General features: G+C 38.2%; 2 protein-coding genes across 4 annotated transcripts in view; one reads left to right on the top strand and one right to left on the bottom strand.

The window, feature by feature from the left end:
* Positions 1 to 1,623: 1,623 nt before the first annotated feature.
* On the top strand, positions 1,624 to 5,836 carry hapln2 (hyaluronan and proteoglycan link protein 2). The gene is given in 9 exon segments (XM_051721993.1): positions 1,624 to 1,942; positions 2,104 to 2,229; positions 2,232 to 2,371; positions 2,374 to 2,452; positions 4,181 to 4,297; positions 4,538 to 4,663; positions 4,666 to 4,719; positions 5,555 to 5,808; positions 5,810 to 5,836. Coding segments are annotated over 9 exon segments (1,002 nt in total). The 5' UTR covers positions 1,624 to 1,863.
* A 317-nt stretch (positions 5,837 to 6,153) lies between these two features.
* The window catches only part of bcan (brevican), a 31,769-nt gene continuing 16,422 nt past the window's right edge, over positions 6,154 to 21,500 (bottom strand). Inside the window, exons 6-14 of one of the 3 annotated variants that reach the window (XM_051721971.1) lie at positions 19,507 to 19,800; positions 18,185 to 19,189; positions 15,903 to 16,889; positions 14,329 to 14,436; positions 14,023 to 14,181; positions 13,301 to 13,383; positions 12,924 to 13,068; positions 12,663 to 12,848; positions 6,154 to 7,314 (exon numbers count right to left, since the gene is read on the bottom strand). In XM_051721971.1, coding sequence (XP_051577931.1) covers positions 7,280 to 7,314; positions 12,663 to 12,848; positions 12,924 to 13,068; positions 13,301 to 13,383; positions 14,023 to 14,181; positions 14,329 to 14,436; positions 15,903 to 16,889; positions 18,185 to 19,189; positions 19,507 to 19,800 — 3,002 coding nt within the window. In that variant the 3' untranslated portion in view covers positions 6,154 to 7,279. Of the gene's footprint in view, positions 7,315 to 8,524; positions 8,668 to 12,662; positions 12,849 to 12,923; positions 13,069 to 13,300; positions 13,384 to 14,022; positions 14,182 to 14,328; positions 14,437 to 15,902; positions 16,890 to 18,184; positions 19,190 to 19,506; positions 19,801 to 21,500 lie in introns of those variants that run through there. The other 2 variants (XM_051721969.1, XM_051721970.1) reach the window with 2 other exon arrangements.

The following is a 21,500-nucleotide window of genomic DNA, read 5'->3' as shown; positions in this document are numbered from 1 at the left end:
ACCAACGGCTTGTTTCCTTTTTGTGTTTGCATGCTCACTGCTGTCCTTGGGTCAGTGCTGGGGGAGTTACAAAAGCTGTCGTTGTGAGAGAGACAGAGAGAGAGAAAAAGAGAGAGGACATACTGTGGACCATTTTGCTTCCTCTTTTTGTCCTAGCAGTGTAAACTGGTCAACTAAATTTATATGGCCAAAACTGACTGTGATCATCACTTTACCAATGTAATCATTTATGACTGTACAACCTGATATAAACAGACTAGTCAGATAAGACTCGGACTCTGTCCAGTCCAAACTTGACCCTTTAAAGTAATATTCCAGGTTCAATACAAGTTAAGTTCAATCGACAAAATTTGTGGCATAAGGCTGAATACCACAAAATGTAAATGTAAAACAGGACAGTGCTAGTTGTATACTGTATGTGTCTTTTTAGTGATGATGGAAAGTCCTGTCACACTAACCCCAATAGCTCTACTTGGTCAAGTCGCATTTGAAGCCAGTCATCAGGGATGGGGAGTAACGAAATACATGTAATGGGATTACGTATTTAAAATATAAAATATAAGTAACTGTATTCCACCATTGGTATTTAGAATACAGTTACATTCAAAAAGTATTTTGATTACTGAAGAGATTACTTTGCATTTTATTGTCATTTGTTTCATTAAATATTTAGTCCTTTCAGATGGAAAACATTTATACATATAAATGATGCGATCCAAAGTGCATTTGAACAGCGGTGAAACATTTTCTTATGATGTGTTACATTCATACGAGCAGACAGAGAAGTAAGTTTGAAGTAAGTTTGGAGCAGAAGAAATAGAAATAAACCTTGTGTAAATTGTCAGCTTTACGCTAAGCTAAAATACTATTTCTAGCCATTTTACATTTACGTTACCAGGCACGATCATATTTTTTTATCAAGAAAATTCACATTGGATCATAATTTCTTTATTTCTAGTAAGACCTTGATATTAGGGCAAAAATCGTATTTAACATGTGTATGTTGTCTTACTGTACTGGCAGAGTTTTTAGTCAAAACAAGTGAAAAAATCTACCGGTGCTGAAGAAGTAATCCAAAGTATTTAGAATACATTACTGACCTCGAGTAATCTAAAGGAATATGTTACAAATTAAATTTTACAGCATGTTTTCTGTAATCTGTTGTGGAATACATTTCAAAAGTAACCCTCCCAACCCTGCCAGTCATGAATATGATAATGACTCCAATCTATTTGTGATTTTCCAATGAGAGTTTTAAAGCCGCACTGCAGATCAAGTCACCAGCTCTGGGCTGACCTTACATCTATTGACTGGTTCCTGTCAGACATTACACTTAATCGCCCAATGAGTATCTTTTAAGTAATCTTCTTTCTCAACGAAAAACACCATGCATAGGCCAGTAAATGACTTTTGTTAATAAAGACAACCACAGAAAATGAAGTTGTCTCCATCATGTGAGTGCAGTTTTCCTGATTTCAGGTGTTCCTGATTCATCTTGTTCAGAGGAGAGTCGCTGTGAGGAACAATGGGAGTCTGTGTGATTCTAATTAACATCTGAAGCAGAGGAGAGAAAGCCTGCTAACACGTCCAACACTGGTCAGATGACCCTGATTGGTGCGCCTGTCCACTGCAGCCTGAGCAGTTGTGGAAACAACTTTGGAAGAAATGATATGGTTTAAATACAACTCATCTTTTACAAATATCTCCATTTTTAGATTGAGGAAAAGGGTCTAAAGACTAAGGTGTGATTTAATTTTCTTCACAGCTTTTTGTTTACTTGTAGTGCATCAGCAAATTGTGACAGCAAAAATGAAACTTTTACCATCATCATGATATTATTTTTGGGAAATAGTGAATTCCACAATGGACTGTAAAGCTCTTCTGGCGGTTACAGTCTGTTGTGTCTCTTGGACCTCTGCAAAGTACCACCCCCATAATCAAGGTAAAGTCTTCTCTAAAGTACAGTTGATACTAAAAACAACAAACTGTAATTAAAAAATAAACATTATTTGAAGGCCATTAAGCTACTTTTCTACAATGTTTCTGAACACATTCTAAAGAGTAATGTTTAACTACACAATGTTTTCATAACATATATTGCAGAGAAGGACAAAGAGCTTAAATACCTATTGGAACCAATGGTGTATGCTGAGGTCACTGCTCATCGTGGACATACAGTCATTTTGCCCTGTGTGATGAGGTTCAAACCACCACACTACAAACTGAATCCCTCAGTCGAGGAGTGGAAAATATAGTGCTCATCATGAATGGACACGTAGATAAGCAGTACGGTGCACTCGGACCTCGAGCTTCTCTTCAACGTGCACACGACCTGGATGTTTCCCTCCGCTTTACCAACCTGCAGCTGATGGTGAAGATGAAGGCAGCTATCGCTGCGAACTGATAAATGGAATTGAGGATGAATGTGTCATCATTACTCTGAGGATTGAAGGTAGGACAGTAACTATAATGATTTTGAGTTTATTTGTGTGGACGTGGTGACAGTGAGTTTCCTTATTAACAATCGCTAAATGTGACTGTCAATAAGTTAAACGCCACTTGTAATCTAGGGGTTGTCAGCATTTCAGGACATGTGGAAAAAGTTATCTGTTTTATCTTTGAACGTTGGGTGTTTGGATTGTATGTACTATTCATCATACTGTCGTTTGTCCAGTCTTTTCCAATCACTTTATTCTAAAACACTCTTGGTGTTTTGTTTGCTAATGAATCAGTTTTCTTTTCTTTTAAGTGAATGAACCATTCTCATTATTGTTGTTGTTTACTAATAAGGTCAATCATTAATTAAATGACTCCCTGATAACACATAAAAGACACACATTTGTCGCCACCTACTGGTGTAAAGATGTAGCCTAATCAGTGAGCCTAAAGCCCTAGGTATACTTCCATTTTGACGCAAATGTTCAGTCAAACACAAGCCTGTCAAAGTATACCTAATTTTACTTTGCGAATACGCAGGGGGTTGCACGCTAGTACTGCCATGAGATACTAGACTATTTCTCTTATGGAGTTTAGACACATAAAGACGTCTTTATATTCTTCAGACTCGAGTTATACAAATGCAGGTATCTCCTAACCTTCTCACACATCATTTTTGATGTGCACATCCACAGTCGTTGTTGTTTCCACATTCATCTCCTGTTGTTTAGCGGTGAATATCTTCTTCTAGTGCTTCTTTGTGACTGCAGCAGCTCAAATGTGAGTGTTGCAACCTTGTGTACTCACTTATTAGTGCCAATAATTCCAGGCGCATGCGCATTCTGTGCATTCAAAGACGCGAGGTTAGAAAAATCAGGATGCATGCGTTCAGTACTCGTGCACCCTGCTGATGATGAAATTTGCGTCACACGTCCTGTACGTGGATGCTCAGTGTTCACATCTTACCAAAAAATACTTTGGGTTTAAGGCTAGGTCCACAATAATCCGGATACATCTGAAAACTGTGTTTTTGTTTTCTAAATGCTCTCCGTCCGCACTGCCGTGTTTAAGCGTTTTCCAAAAGTTGCTCGTCCACACTTAAACGTATGAAAACTCTTAAATTATACTTACTGCGCATGCGAAAAATCGCCGTGCCATGTACATTATAAAACGCAATTGTTCTTGTGTTCCGTCACCAGACAGCAATTCCGAGTAAACTTCCCGTCGCCTTTGAAGGAATGCAATGAGAAGGTTGTAAAAAGTAACATTTATCTTTAACAAAGCTATCAAAGTGAAAAGCAGGTACAACAACGCCACTACAACATGGGCCGCCATCTTGATCACATGACTGAATCATATATCAACAAATATGTCATTGTTTTCAGATATCTCCATTTCCCCTGTCCACAGTAGACAGCGTTTTTAAAAAATTCATCCTCCAGTCAAAAACGCTGTCTGAGTGTGGACAGAAGGCTAAAACTTTGAGAAAAAGATGCATTTTCAAGTGTGGACATGGCCTAATGTGCAGAAATGGTCACTGAGTGAATTAGTGAACAAATCTGAATGATTATGGTGAGGTGAGCAGATTCAAAAGACTTGCACCACTGGAATGAATAAAAATTCCCACCACTATAAAAACATTGTAATCGTCCCACAGGTTGAAGACCCCTGATAAAATCCATAGCTTTGAAGTAATTTCAAATTCTAAACCTTCATAAAATGATAAACTGCTCATGCATTTCAGGGGTTTTATTTCCTTATCAAAGCCACCACGGTTGGTACAGATTTACTTTCTTTGATGCTAAAGTGGCTTGTGCTGAGCAGGATGCAACACTTGCCAACTACAAGCAGCTCTATCGGGGTAAGAATGTAATTTTTACATGCATTGTTCATCATTTACTTTGAAGAAATCTTAGCAAGTTTTAGGTTTAGTTTTCTTTCCCCTGGATTTGCACATATACTTGTGCAATACTGGCCAAAGATTAATTTGATATCCATAGACTAAGATATCCAGACATATTTAATATCTTTCTAGAATGTGTTTAGTGCTTTGTAATTGTTTTAATTCTGGGAGACTCTTATATGTGATCCTGCTTTGCAGCGTGGACTGAAGGGTTGGACTGGTGTAATGCTGGATGGCTGAGAGATGGAACTGTCAATTACCCAATCCTTCACCCATGGCCGGCCTGTGGGGGGGATCTCCTACCAGGCATCTGAAGTTATGGGCCTGTGACAGAACACGGGAACAATATGATGCTTTCTGCTTCACCTCTAGCACCAAGGGTCAGTTAATGTGAATTCTAGTGTGAAGGGAATGTCAGTGTGATTCAGATGGTTTGAGCATAAAATGCAGGGCCAGTGCAAAAATTTCTGAAGCCCTAGGCAACCATCCAAACCAGGGGCCCCCATTTTTGTCGCTCGTTGTTCCACTTTGTATTCCGGGTGGGTTGGGTGGGGGTTGGTTGGTTGCTGGGTGGGTGGGTTGCCAAATGTCCAGGGGCGTTTTGGGATAAGGACCCCACCCATCCCAACCCACCTAAGATTTCGGGATTTGGAGGCCACACCTAATGCGAAGGCCCTATGCCTACTCTGCCTATAGCTAGCACCGACTAATAAGTAAAATGAATGATAGCATCTGAAATACAAGCGCTTTCTGGAAGGTAATTGTTTCACATGGGGACACGAGGCAATTCTAGCATTTACAGGGGTTAGTCAGTGATTGTAACTGCTGTCTGCAAGAAAATTCCTAGCTGAATTACCTGCACTTTTTTTGAGAAACACCAAAATCAGCTTTGTTGTTTTGTGTTAACAAAAGACAGAAGAGTTTGTTACTCTGTAGAGTGACATTTGAGCTCCCACTATGCCCTGGCTCCCACCTATGAGACTGGCTGTTGTATATATTGCACTGGAGAGTTGAATGTCAATGAAAGAGTCTACAGAAGTTCCATTTGTTGTGCAGATCACAGTTCTTCCATGGACTTGAAAAATAATTGCTATGTAGGTTATAATTATACATATTAAACATAGTTATTTATTTATTTGCTAATTTTGAAAATGCATGAATGTTTAAAAAATACCTCCATTGTGAGCAGCACTCTCTCTTTTTTTGCATTCCCAGGCTCCGTGTTCTACATTCCAGGGCCACTGAATTTTGTTGAGGCAGAACATGCCTGCAGACATGAGATTGCTGATTTAGTGAGAGTCGGTCAGTTCTACTCCTCCTGGAAGTTTCTGGGGCTGGACCACTGTGACAGAGTCTGGCTGAAGGATGGCAGCGTATGATTTCCCATCATCAACCCGAGGGAACGTTGTGGAGGGGCTACAGAACCAGGGGTTCATAGCTTTGGTTACCCCAGCAAAAGTTTGCGTATATATCTATGGGGCTTATTGCTACAGGTAACTGTTAATCTGCTCTTATATGACTGGCCTAAAGGGTAGCACTTTACCTCTTACAGGTGAACTACTGTACCTTAAGAGGTGGTTCTGTAGGGCATACATTTACAGGTACCATTCGTGTGTGTAGAACATACCAGTTTGGCCACCACTACAGCCTCTCTTTACTGCAGGTGAGGGAATGTGAGAGGTGTACAGTTAGCATTTTAGAATACAGTTAGCATTAATAATTGTCTGGGTAATACTGTATAACAGCTCATTTAAGATCAACCCTGAAGTATTCAAGAAAATATATTCTTCTTGGAAAATTTTATTTTCAAGTTGAAAGAAATGACAGAAACTCCACTTAAACTCCTGCTAAAATAACTGCCAGTTCCATTTTCACTTCAAAATGCTAACTCATCTTCAATGCCGAATTTATTATTTACATATGCAGTATTGCAGTTTTGTTCACAAGAACAAAAGCAACAGGCGCTAAATATTTAGTGGTAGTGTTTATCACACTTCAGTGGCTGTGGTGTTCTAGTAAAATATATTGTCTGAGATTACTTTTTACAGCATATAAACTACTAGCAGCAGTAACAGTATACACCAAGTCTAACAATTATTCAGTCATTGTATTTATAACAAAATTCATAGGATATTTCTGCTAGTTTCTGCTATATTTCTCTTAGTTTAAAATGTCTGTATTATTGCAAGAAATATACACACACATACTTTATAAAGCCTACAGCATTGTGTACATAATAAACAAGATTGTCAGTTGTTACTTTAGTCACTTTGTAGATTCCATAATTCATCTGAAAACAAATAAAATACTTTTTAAGAGAGGGGGGAACTTTATTAATTTTGTTATTATTTTGGTAGTATTTTTAATTTGTTTATTTCAGCACTGTGAAAAAATAAAATAGTAAATTTGAAAGAAATTAGAATAAAATAACCAATGACAATACCCAATGTGGATTTAAATATATACAATTTCTGTTTTACAGTCCTTTGTATCACTTATAAATTACACACACATGCAGTGTTTCTAAACTACTGTATGACAAAAAGCAATCAAGTAAAATAAACAATTCCCATAAAATACTGTTTTCAAAATGAAGTGCTTCACAAATCTAAATGACATCACTAGTGATGTTAGTTAGAATGTTAACCACAGATGTGTTAATCTAATTCTTTATAATCAAGAAAACACAAGTGTTCAGATGTTTTTATTTTATTTTTGATTCATCCAAATTAGTTTTCTAAACTTACTTAAATTACATGTGACTGCAAGACGATACCTAAGCATATTTAAGCTTTTTTATCATGTGTGCTCTGATTGCTTGGAATATAATTCATTTGATGTTTCTACAGTAATGAAATACATTCCTGTTTCAGGCCATCAGAAAAAAAAAATGTTTCTAAAAAATAATATCTATCTCTAAAACCAATAGTAGTAGTCTGTCTAAAATGGCCATTCCCCCAGAGCGTCCCATAGACCTGAAAAACAGAGCACCATCTTCTCTTAAAAAGATTCAATTTAGATTTAACTTGGGTGTAGAACTCACAAACATTTGTGCATTGCAAACAGTATCTTCCCAGCTTCATAAAGCTGACCCAACATTCTGACATACGTACATCAAGAAAAAAAGGCATGGGTTGCTGTGTCTTACCTGACTTGATTGATAGGGTTTACAGTGGCTATATGCTTGTGGCCAGTGGCGTACCCAAGGGTGGGCCGGGCTGGGCCTGGGCCCACCCAAATTAGACCCAGAATATTAGACATTATTCTGACTTCAAATATATATTTATAAAATAGTTTGGAAAATGTATAAATTCTGATTTCTGAAAGTGTGAAAGAACTGTTTGAGCTTCTCTGTTGTTAAGGAAAATTTGTGAAAACTTGGCCCATCCATTTTTGTTGAGGCCCACCCAGAATTAATTTCCTGACTACGCACTTGCTTGTGGCAATAGGCAAAAGTTGGAAACGCACCTCTTAAATAACACTAATTATTTTTGACATGTCATTCCAATATTCTAAAACCAAGAGCATGTATACATATATTTTTGTTCATGAAGGACAATAACGTCCACATATTAAATAAAAACATTTTAGATCACTGTTATGAACTCCTAAACTTAGGTTGAGTCTTGATTGGCAAACGATTCCAAGTACAGCACAAGACATAGTGAATGACTGGTGATGACTGACACATTTAGGCACTACAGGGCAATAATGTAAAACAATGAAGATGGTTCAGACCAGCTGAGGTTAGAGAGGATTTGTTTCATATTTCAAATGTTTATCTTATAATAATAATAATAATAATAATAATAATAATAATTAAAAAAAATTAAAACAAAGAAAAAAGGATAAAACGAAACATTCTGGGTGCTTGGTCCAACAGTTACAAGCTTTGTTTGGATGTTGCTTTTTCATCAAGTGTGCTTATTGTGTGCAAAATTACAGTTTTTGTATGGAGGGTTACAGTTAATTGTGCTTTTTTCTTAGAATTACAAAACATGTAATTCAGTGTCATGGTGTACACAGACAGAAATGAAGTACAAAAAAGAGCTTAGTTTAAGTGGTACAGATTTCCTTATATAACATTGCTGTTATATAAAAAATATTGTGGGGCTGACAAATGAAAGTCTAAATGAAGGGATGACATGATAAAGAGGAATTGAAAAAAACAATAACAATGAAATACTACTATGCCAAGTGCTACTTGTTTTAAAAGTTCCATTTTATATCCAAATATTCAGGTGTTGTTTTTTCTGTTGTAGTATCTTCTATGACTATTTCCTTGTTTTGACCAGTGTGCCATGTTACCAGGTCTCCATTTGAGTACGCTGGTCCCACAGTGAGCAAAATACATGAAACAAAGATGGAAAAATAAGCCATTTGGATTCAAAGAGCTTAGGCACATGTATAAAATAATAATAAAGTACCGGTACTGAATTTTCTAATAATTATGATACATTACATCAGGATGGACTGTAACTAAAAAATGAATAAATAAAATAACCCCCAATTTTTAATAAGGCAGATGCTATTTGCACCCTGGTGCAAATAATGGCATATGCGATTTACCGCCCAGTACAAATAGTAGCAGATATTATTTGCACCCCAACCCTGGTGCAAATAATGGTAGATACTAATTGCACCCAGGTGAAAATAGTGTCAAATACTATTTGCACCCATATTTAAATATTAACATACAGTATGGGCATCACTGCAGTGTGTCTATTGTGTTTATTTAGAGTCCCACAGACACACTACATTAACCTCTAAGCCCTAAACCTAACCTTAACCTTACCTTAGAAAACAATAACCTTGGTTTTACTACTGTAACCATTGTTTCACCAAGGTATTTTTTGTAAATTTACAGTAACCACAAAATTAACCATGGTTATTATATTATCACCATATTACTGTACTAACAACACCATTGTTAACTGCATTAAAACTATGGTTTTTGCCAAAGAACATGGTTACTACGATATTAGTAATACAGTGATGCAATGTACACACAAGCGATGCCGAGCCACGGAAACGGATGTGAACGACAGACCCCACCTCTGGATCAAACCCTTCTCTGCACTCCTCAACATGACCAAATCACTGTGATAAAATCAACATATACAGTTGTGCTCAAAAGTTTGCATACCCTTGGAGAATTGGTAATATACAGTATGTACCATTTTTAAAGAAAACATGAATGAGCAGGCAAAACACATTTCTTTTATTTCTTATGGGATTCATATTCAACTGTAGGTTAACAGAATGGCACAATCATAAAACAAAACATGGCAACAAAGAAAAAAATCAAATGACCCCTGTTCAAAAGTCTGCATACCCTTAGTTCTTAATACTGTGTATTGCCCCCTTTAGTATCAATGACAGCATGCAGTTTTTTGTAATAGTTGTCTATGAGGCCCCAAATTCTTGCAGGTGGTATAGCTGCCCATTCGTCTTGGCAAAATGCCTCCAGGTCATGCAAAGTCTTTGGTCGTTTTGCATGAACTGCATGTCTGAGATCTCCCCAGAATGGCTTGATGATATTAAGGTCAGGAGACTGTGATGGCCGCTCCAAAACCTTCACCTTTTTCTGCTGTAACCACTTGGCCTTGTGCTTATGGTCATTGTCGTGCTGGAAAATCCAAGAGCGTCCCATGCGCAGCTTTCATGCAGAAGAATGCAAATTGTCTCCCATTATTTTCTGATAAAATGCTGCATTCATCTTGCCATCAATTTTCACAAGATTCCCCGTGCCTTTAGGGCTCACACACCCCCCAAAACATCAGTGAGCCACCACCATGCTTCACAGTGGGGATGGTATTCTTTTCACTATAGGCCTTGTTGACCCCTCTCCAAACATAGCGCTTATGGTTGTGACCATAAAGCTCTATTTTGGTCTCGTCACTCCAAATTACAGTGTGCCAGAAGCTGTGAGGCCTGTCAAGGTGTTGTCTGGCTTATTGTAACCAGGCTTTTTTGCAGCATTGGAACTTTGTGGCATTTTTCTTTGTATCCCGGTCAATTCTTCTGGCAGTTGTGGCTGAAATCTTTCTTGGTCTACCTGACCTTGGCTTGGTATCAAGAGATCCCCAAATTTTCCACTTCTTAATAAGTGATTGAACAGTACTGACTGGCATTTTCAAGGCTTTGGATATCTTTTTATATCCTTTTCCATCTTTATAAAGTTCCATTACCTTGTTACGCAGGTCTTTTGACAGTTCTTTTCTGCTCCCCATGGCTCAGTATCTAGCCTGCTCAGTGCATCCACGTGAGAACTAACAAACTCATTGACTATTTATACACAGACACTAATTGCAATTTAAAAAGCCACAGGTGTGGGAAATTAACCTTGAATTGCCATTTAAACCTGTGTGTGTCATCTTGTGTGTCTGTAACAAGGCCAAACATTCAAGGATATGTACAATTTTGATCAGGGCTGTTTGGGCAATTTCTGTTATCATTATGATTTAAAAAGGAGCCAAACAACTATGTGATAATAAATGGCTTCATATGATCACTATCCTTAAATAAAAGACAGTTTTGGTTGTGACCATAAAGCTCTATTTTGGTCTCGTCACTCCAAATTACAGTGTGCCAGAAGCTGTGAGGCGTGTCAAGGTGTTGTCTGGCATATTGTAACCGGGCTTTTTTGCGGCATTGGAACATTGTGGCATTTTTCTTTGTATCCCGAACAATTCTTCTGGCAGTTGTGGCTGAAATCTTTCTTGGTCTACCTGACCTTGGCTTGGTATCAAGAGATCCCCAAATTTTCCACTTCTTAACAAGTGATTGAACAGTACTGACTGGCATTTTCAAGGCTTTGGATATCTTTTTATATCCTTTTCCATCTTTATAAAGGTGTGGGAAATTAACCTTTAATTGCCATTTAAACCTGTGTGTGTCATCTTGTGTGTCTGTAACAAGGCCAAACATTCAAGGATATGTACAATTTTGATCAGGGCCATTTGGGTGATTTCTGTTATCATTATGATTTAAAAAGGAGCCAAACAACTATGTGATAATAAATGGCTTCATATGATCACTATCCTTAAATAAAAGACAGTTTTTCTGCATGATCAGTCATATTTCAAAATCAATGCCAAAATTTCACAATTTCTGCCAGGGTATGCAAACGTTTGAGCACAACTGTATAATCATTTTTATATATTATTTTAAGTAGTATTAAAGGAAAAATTAAAAGTGGAAACAGGAAATCGAATGGGAAGAAGAGTGGATCAAAAGTTGGACACGATCCGCGGTTGCTAGGACAGCACTACACAATCACACACTGTCTCTACAGCCTACGCCACTGCAGCGACATCTACTAATTAGTTTGTCTCATATTTCAGTGGTTCCACCAGACTATTGAGGTGCAAATAGCTGGCGTGTGTGGCAGATGCTATTTACCGGGGTGCAAATAGACATACGTTTTAAATAATCCCCCACTATATGTATCATATATGCATATTAGGGTTAGACCAATATATGGGATATATCGGTGCCGATAGTTACTTTTTGGAACTTTTGGTTATCAGAAAAAATCTATGCTGATAGTTGCCGATAGTTTTATTTTAATTATTATTCCTCCATGTTACTCTGTGGTGGGAATACATATAGCTATAAAAAGCTTAATAACAAAGCCAGGTCTTTGCCATTTCAAAATAAGTGTCCCCGGTGTGTCTCAGGCTTAAAAGTCCTGCGTTATGCACCCAATTTAATTGTTTTTTGGGTTTGTTTTCTGCCTCTGGGATTGTATTCATTTTGGACTCTTGTTACCTCAATGTCTGTGCCCGTCATAGTAAGGAAAGACTAAGACATTTTTTTAACATTCTATAAATTGATTTTTAAAGAATATCGGCCAATTAAGCAGTTATCGACCCTATCCACCACCTAAGTTATTGGTATCGGCAAAATCCACCATAAGTCGACCTCTAATGCATATATTAAAAACGAATGCCTGTTGTACTATATAAACAGTATACTGTACATTGATGTACACTGCACTTAGATATGTCTGAAATTTTTCACATTGCAATTTAAATGTTTAGGCAGTCAAAAGATAAGCGCATTGCTATGAGCTCACAGAGATTCAAGTTTAAATCCAGGGTGATTAATTAAATGTTCTCATTAAACTATGTATCAGAGGCATATTAGACTGTATTTATTTTGCAATATTACCTACTTGACTAATCTGACATGTGCTGTACATCACCCAACCATGTTTGGCTTCTAGTAAGTGAGGTGGGGAGGGAAGTATAGTACAGGGAGCTGCTCGAAAAGTTATCCACCAAGACATAATTCATTTGACAGTGATTAGTTTTCTCACCTGGTGTACAGGTGATCTGAGGCTCCTCCCACTGTCCGTTGCTCTGACAAGTGATGACAGGGTTCTGTCTCTGGATGAACCCTGATTCACAATAGTAGCGCACCTGAGAATCCTCCCTGTACTTCAGTTGCCGCCGTCCAAACATCTTAGCGTGGAGCACACGAGGGGGCTGGCCACAGAACGCTGCTAAAGAAAAACAATCAATGATTAAAGTTTTTCCCCAATGGGCTGCAGTTCTTCTGTAGAAGGTGATGTACTCACCAATGCCCTTCTTGCAGGTATAGGAGAGCTGGTAGTTACAAGGGATATCACTCCAACGCCCATCATCGTACCATACCATGACAACACAATCCTCCCCTGACAGGAAGTAGCTGTCTGGTTGTCCACGATACCAGTTCTCATATAGCTGATAGAGAGAGACAGACGGAGACAGCAAAACGATAAGAGAGAGAGAGAGAGAGAGAGAGAGAGAGAGAGAGAGTGAGGCGTAAACAAAGAGAAAAGGTAGACTGGTAGATTACCAATTTAAAGTTCTTTGATTTGGGACACCCAATTTCTAATCTCACATTCAATTTAGGATGAATAGCACTGTATGTTTCATGTGTTTAAAGAAAACCACATGACATTAGTATACTCACCAGTGGGCTCCCATCTGACCAACAGAAATCTCCTTCAATGGTCTTGTCATTGAGACCAGTCCATTGATATTCCCTGTATTTATCTATGGAAAAAGAAAAACACAGAAATGCCAAATAACCAGCATACACTGACAGTAAGACACAACATAGATTCAAATTCCAGCGTAATACCCGGATGTAGCTTATACAACAGATATGCACAGGCCCCTATACACTCAACCCTCATTCACTCACATGAATAATGGAGGTGACATGTTCAAAGCACTTTAACAATCTGGTGATTCTACATAGATGCAGAACAGAATGCAGGGCCCCTCAATGTTATGTCAACAAACCTCATCCTTTACTGAGTTCCTTTATGTATTGTAAGCTAAACATGCTGCAGCAGTTTGACACACCTCTTTTTGACTCTTCTTTTTGTGTGTACTGGACTCAGAAATTTTAAAGACATATAAATCAGTTAGCCAAGCTGTGAACAACTGGCATAATTTCCAATTAACAGTAATATATTTTTCACCACTTTTATACAATGCTGTATTCATTCATTGTTTTCATAGCACGTTCCTACAATTGTTCAAATTCTGCCATGCATTAACTGATCACTTAACAACCTGATAGTGGCACCAGGTGAAAACTAAGTTGAAATCTTTACATCATACGATAACAAGTCTGATCGGATCAGCAGGAAAGGGCCACCTCAGAGTACAGCTGTTCAGACGTACCATTGATGAACTCCTGTTCTTCGGGTGACATAACAGAGACCAAATGCCCACCACACATGCGACAGTGCTGCTCTGCCACCTCCCATTTCTGCCGTTTGGTGAAATGTTTGTAACAGAAGCCTTGGAACTTTTGCCAGCCTGGTTCACAGTGCTCCAGATCTTTGTATGGAGAGACAAGAACCATATAAAGAGGAAAACTTAAACAGCAACATGTTAAACTATACAATTTAAATCATGAAAACAGACACCCATTTAATTAGATTGATAATTACTCTACAAGTATGATGAGTTGTACAGATAACTCACCGGTCTGGCAGAAGTCTCCACCATAGGTAGGTAGACAGAGACACTTAGGACCAGTCCCACTGTCCACACAGGTGCCTCCATTTTCACAAGGGTTCTCCATACATGCATCTAAAAGGCCAACCACAGGTTGTTATGGATGACTTGAAATATTGTGTATTTAGTCTCATTCAGTGCTGTTAGGTAAAGGATATAAAATTGAGCATGATCAGACAAACCACAAGATGGTGCTACTATGCAGGGCAAAGCCATGTAAAGAGTTACCCCACAACTTTTAACCACAGTTCAAAGAACAAGCTAGCTTTAAAAACTGGGGCTCTGTTTGGTTCTTTGAATGCCTATCTGGCTAAAAAGTCATGCTGTAGCAACACAGGTAACATGTCAGTCTCTCTGATTGTTCTGTTATCAGTTTCTAGTCATCATGGCCCCAACTAAACCAACTCCTTCTGCATGCATGACTGAAACTATTTGTTGTGATGGGGGTTGCACACTTTTGATAAATTTTCTTTCTATCTCTATCTGTCTGCAATGTAGTCTTTGAAAGAAGTGCTAATCAGTTGCTACAGATTAGTGCATGTCAGCAGGGCCATAGCAAGGTCTTCTTTCCTGTTAAAAAATGCAGTTTAATTTGTTGTGGGGCCCCCCTGTGGTCCCCTAGAATCTTTACTACCTTTCAGCCCACTAGCTACATGTCAGTCACCAAGTTTTGAATTATTTTAAAGAGATGTGTTGGATGGCATGTGGAATGAGACAGTGCCCCCCTCTGGGAACATATGGTATGTTAAGTAAATTAAATACCCAATAGATGGTGCTATCTTCTTGCCAGGTAGACAGGGAGATTATGCGTAAAAGCAGCAAAACTGCCTAAAATAATAATCTAATAAGTATATTCAAGAATAATAATATGGTTTAAGAAAACAAGTATGCAGTAGGCAGTGAGCATAAAGCAAGCCTTCTGAGTCTTCAGTCTAAGATGAAACAAAATGGGGGGCTTGCATTCTGAAAGTACAAGGAATATATCAGTCAAAATTGAAAATTCTGTCTTATTATGTATGACTCATGTCGTTACAAACCCATATGATTTTCTTTCTTATGTGGAACACAAAAGGAGATGTTTTAATGAATATTGCAGGTGCATAAGAGAAGCTTGTTCATAGTGACTTTCACATTCGTGTGAACACATGCCACTGTGAACAAGCTTCTCTCGTGCACTCAAGAATGCGCAACAGACGTCAAGATTTTCACTGAAAGTGCCTCAAATTTCAGGTTGTTTCTCGATAAAACTTATTGGATGCCTTCAGAAGACTTGGAATATGGCGCACGAATCACATAGATTACTTTTATGATAATTTTAGGTCCCTTTTTAAGCTTTAAAGTGAGAGATATTCACTGCCATTGTATTGAAAAGACAGGCTGTGATATTCATTAAAACATCTTCTTTGGTGTTCTACATACGAAAGTCATATGGGTTCGGAACAACATGGGGTTAAGAGAATATGACAGAATTTTTATTTTTGAGTGAGTTACTCTTAAGATAAACAATGATATTGTTGACTCACATACAAAGATTAGTTTACCTATAATGTTGCCTGTCCTAACCAACACTCTCTGTGTTGGTCTGGGATGTATAGTGGCAGGCTCAGATGGGGTTTTTGCTTCAAAATTATCTTCCATATTGTCTCTGTCTTCTTTAATAATATGGTCATAATCTTCATCCTTCTCATTGTCAGCTGATGTGGAGGATGGCTTTTGAGCTTGGTCTGGCTGCTCAGTGGTGGGGGAATTAGCAGAATCAGATTCACCAAAGGTTTTGATGTTATCTGTAGTAAGTGGAGTGTCCCCACTGAATTCCACATCAGCCCGGAACTCCACCGGCTTTGTAGGAGAAGCCACAGTCTGCCAGCTGGGTGTCTTGGTCACATCAGGCAACAATGTGACCTCCAGGCCTGTAGGAGGCTCCACTGTACTGGCTTGATAATTATCATGATCATTTTCTTGCATATCTGTCAAGCTGGAGGGTGTGATGGTGGCCATATTTGCGTATGGGTGCTTAGTAACTGAAGACCAGTTTCTTGACAGCTCTCCTTCTCCTGAGGCCCCATCCTCATGACTGCCATCCAAGCCAAAAGTTACAGTGGAGTTATTAAGCTGGGTGGATGTGGTATAAAGGTGATTAGGCTCTTCTCCAAGCCCTTCCTGCTCCACCTTCTCCAGCCCTTCCTCTACAATGTCAAGGCCAGATGGGGTGCTACTTTCAGGGAAGAATCTTTCTATCTCTTGTGGAGAAGTAATTTCTACCTTTAGAGGCTGACGTGTGGATGGTGCACCCAACAGGTGAGGCATAGGGGTGGTCAGCAGTGTTGTGGGTAGGACAACATCATGATCACTGGAGCCTTCAGATGATTCCGTTTCCTTCACGCTGCTAAGTGTTGTGCTCATGTGATCAATGACATGATCAGCTGCATCAAGAGATACAGGAACAGTCTTAGCTGAGGTCGGTACTGCATCATGATGGCCTTCAGAAGTGTTCTGAACACCAAAGTCTTCAAATCTGGATTCAAAACCTGTCAGCCAACAAATCAAACAATTTTCACAGAGGGATAATTCAAAAGTTACACCATTATTAGGGGGAAAATACATTATTATTTACCCCAAATTGAAAATTCGGTCATTCCAAACCCACATGACATTCTGTCTTATGCACAACAAAAAGGAGAAAATGTAATGATTATCCCAATGGATATCCTTTTGTGTTTTGCAGAAGAAAGGAAGTCATACAAGTTTGGACTACCTAGTCTCATAGAAACACGTTACTATACCTTCATTTTTGCAAACTTATGTTTACGTGGCTCACACATGCTGTTAACAGGGCTTAAATTGTATTTAACCACCAATATACACCCAAAACTAAAAAAGTGCAATTTGAATAATTACGTACATATATACAATACTGGATATGGCCTTGGCATATTTTGAGCTATGCTTTTTTGCTTAATAACTTAAATAACTTAGAATTAAAATATTATACATTAATAAATTCTAAATAAATAATTTTTACAACAGTTATTCTCAACAGTCTTAGACTAATCAGAGAAAATGTTCATATAATATTATCCTTACCCTCCTCCTCGTCAGCACTGTTGTAAGAGTACTCAGAATCAACATCATCCAAGTCCATGTAGGGCATCTATTATCGCCGTCTAGTGGCATTTTCATATTACGGTAATGGCGGGTTTAAAGGTTTAAATACATACTGCAACAAATGAAAACTAAATACTATTTAAGATTATTTTTATTTTAGTTTAGTGAGTTTCAGAGCAATGACAATTTATTTATTTATTTATTTATTTTTTTCAGTTTACGAAATTTGTTTACATTTGTTTACGTCTTCGTCTTCATTTTCATTTTAGGTAACGATAATAACATTGGCTCGTTGAAAGTATCATGGGACTTTCCTGGTTAAATAGAGGTGCTAAAACAACAATGATTTTATTTCCTTTCACACAAATCACAAGTAAAACGGCAGATTATCAGTTCTTAAATACTTTTTGCCTTTTTAACCTTAAAAACATCATCTGTTTTGGAGATAATTTAACTCGCTTTTAGTTCCACATAGTGGACATTTCACCAAGGAACAGCAAGGATATGTGTAAGGAGCTACGTAATATCATTTTGCAAAAACGTTCACAGTCACGCTTTTTCATGAGATCAGGCTCAGTTTGGAACTAAACTATGACAGTATTTTCATTTTTGGGTGAACTATTCCTTTAACAAATATATTATGGCAAATTACTCTTAATTTCTTACGTGACAGTTCAGCATATTGACTGTTATTAGAAACCACACCCAGGCTACTTACTCAGACTAGTTTCATTCAGATCTGTTAATGAGAAGGTTTCTGTGGTAGTCTCAGATGTAGATGTTCCATATGTCTCCGATTTATCCATGGTAACCAGACGTTCTGTCTCTATTGTAAACGAAAGGGTCAAATCTTCACCTGAACCCTCTAAAGATGCAGTGCTGGATGTGCTAACTAAGGTGGACTGAGTTGTGTGATATAGACCCAGGTCATCATCTGGGTTTGGAGTTTCTGTAATATTCTCTGCAATACTCTTACCCTCAGGAAGGTATGTTGAGGGACCTGGCTGGACTGGAGCTTCCTGAGTCTCATTGCTTGGATCATACTCTAATGTAGTACCTTCGGTGGTCATGGAGTTCTCACTATGCGTATGATCTTCATCTTCATCCTCCATGTTGGTTTCAGGCATGGGATGGAAATGTTTGGACCCATCTATCTCCTCTAATTCAGAAGATGGTTCCTCTGTTTCTTCAGGGTGATCCTCAGTAGGTGGTATGTAGTCAATAGGCTCTTCTGGCTCCAAGTTGGTGTCTGGCATGGGTTGGTAGTGCTTATGATTGCTGCTCATCACATCCTTACTTGTTGAAGCTTGCAATACTTCTGGTTCTCCCTCTGACAAGGAATGGTTTTGATTTGGCTCCATGTAAATCTCTGAAATAAACTCAGCACTGATGTTATAGCTCAACTTTTTTGGCCAGGTCACCTGAGTAGATTCAAGTTCTCTGTTTGTGCTCGCTGGGGTGGTGAAGTCACTATTGGTGCTAGCAGTGACATCATCTTGAGGGTTTGAGGTCTGATTGTGTTCTTCTGGTTTTGAAGTAGTCTGTTTGCTGTAAATGGAAAAGGACTCAACAGCACCCTGAGCTTCATTTTCTGACTGCCAAGTGACCAGATCCACACTGTACTCCTCCTGGGGTTTGGCTAAAGTTACAATATGCTGCTCGATGTCTTCTGGCTCTGTTGCCATATAATCTATAGGTGAGACTGTTTGAGAGTTGCTGTTAGCTGCAGAGAAGAGACGTTTATCCAAGTGTTACTATTGCATGTGACTGATGCAGTTTGCCAACACACAGGTTAGTTGTATTGGAACTCCATTACAACAGAATAGTAGAAAATTATACTACCATGCAAAGGCAAACCACAGTACATTTAGTCAAAATTGAGTTATAACCGAAATCAGATCTCTTATACAATCTAATATATATATATTATATAATACATCTAATGAGTCTTGCTCAGCTATGCTCACATTCAGAGAAAACAGAGTAATTTGGCTGGGCAATCAAAAACTCATGTAAGGTTGAAAACACATCTCTAAATACCTCTGAAGCAGTAAGCATCATGGAGAGTGTGTGGCTCAGGGAAGCCTGTCTGATTGCTGAAACGATAGATTGTCTTGACGCCAGGTTCAGAGCCTCCACAACGCTCACGAGGGGTCACAATGGGGTAGCGAACACTTCCATCAGCTAGCCAGCCTGGACTGCAATGGTTCAGACCATCATTCCATGCAGCGTATAGCTGGCCTGTGGTGGCTAGCTGAGCTCCCTGCTGCTCACAATATTCTTTAGCTTCTGACAGGCTGAAGTGCTGTGGCGTGGACCCATGGAAAACCTCCCCTAAAACAGTTAAAGGAATAGTTCACCCAGAAAAGAAAATTCTCTCATTATTTACTCACCCTATGCCATCCCGGATGTGTATGAATTTCTTTCTTCAGCAAAACACAAATTAAGATTTTTAGAAGAATATCTCAGCTCTTTTGATCCATACAATGCAAGTGAATGGGTGCCAACATTTTGAAGCTTCAAAACTCACATAGGTCAGCATAAATGTAATCCATATGACTCCAATCAATGTTAAATCAATGTCTTTAGAAGTGATTTGATAGGTGTGGGTGACAAACAGATCAATATTTTAGTCAATATTTACTATAAATTCTTCTCCCTGCTCAGTCAATCTCCACTTTGATGCTGCGTCACAAGTCGCCTACTTATACTATGCCCTTAAAGTGTGCACTGTTTTTGTAATGGAAAAGTGTCTACTTTTTAGTGTGTATCAAAAAAGTGTGCAAGTATTGGGACATACTATTATATCATTAAATCGTGCCTTGAAACAAAAGACAATTCTGTCACAATTACATGTATCCTGTGTATTTGGTGGTGGTTTTGGCAGTGTAGTGGACTAAAGCACTGAACTGGTAAGCAGAAGGTTGTTGGTTCAATCCCTACAGTCACCACCATTGTGTCCTTGCACAAGGCACTTAACTCCAGGTTGCTCCAGGGGGATTGTCCCTGTAATAAGGGCACTGTAAGTCACTTTGGATAAAAGCATCTGCCAAATGCATAAATGTAAAAATAAATGTAAAATCCTGTTACTGTTTACCAACCTGTCAATAATCCTGTTACAGTTATCATGACACAAAGGTCCCTCATTTAATTTTTACTATCATTCATTCATTATTCTTCATTGCATTTCATTTGCAATACCGTACAATGATTCCTACCTTATTGGAGCGCATCGTTGAAGATCTGTTGCAGGGTGTTTCATGTGGAGAGCCTCTGATGTTCTGATATAATGATGCACGTAAAGTGTAGTTAATGCACATCAAACTTGCCTCTTTACCTATTGTTATCTCTTTTCTGTGTGTGACGTTTACAATGTGTTGCAGTTGAAATATAACACTGATAACAGTTATATTTAAAGTTAATGATGTGATCTTATGTTTTATTATCAACTAAAGTAAAAATCTTGGATTATCTATTAACTTGAATGTTATACCAAGTCTGAAAGACAGAAAACTTGAATGACACTGTGCTGTGTCACTTTATTTATTGTTCCATTTATTGTTTTAATTATTATGTCGTTTTTCAAGTATGACGATTGTAGTTCGGAAGCGAATGCTCAAAGGCTGTGGGTGCATCTCAATCAGTTCCCTAGTTCAGTAGTCAGGGCACTAATCAGTGATTCTCATTCGCAAAATCGTTCCAGTGCACTGAAACTTTCGCTCCCTAAAAAATCCCACAATGCACCGTTAAAACCAGGGAGCATCGTTGCTCACTATGTTCCCTTACTGGAAACATAGTCTCTCAAGTCATTTGATGATGAGCACAAGTGTAAAACTCTTATTTTCTCTTTAAAACAGATGTGGTTTGTAATGTCTTTCATTTAAATTAACATGAAAGTGAAGAAATCTTTTAAATATTTGAGTTGTTAAAAGGTTGAAAATACACTCCAATATATTTTTATTTCTTTATTTATGACATTTATCAGTTATAATAACACTGTACATTTGAATATCTTCAACAAAAATGAACAATAG

The sequence above is a fragment of the Myxocyprinus asiaticus genome, chromosome 16 (genome assembly GCF_019703515.2).
Source record: "Myxocyprinus asiaticus isolate MX2 ecotype Aquarium Trade chromosome 16, UBuf_Myxa_2, whole genome shotgun sequence".
NCBI classification, from domain to species: Eukaryota; Metazoa; Chordata; class Actinopteri; order Cypriniformes; family Catostomidae; genus Myxocyprinus; species Myxocyprinus asiaticus.
Note: the sequence above shows the minus strand (reverse complement) of the source record. Positions and strands in the feature narration are given on the sequence as shown.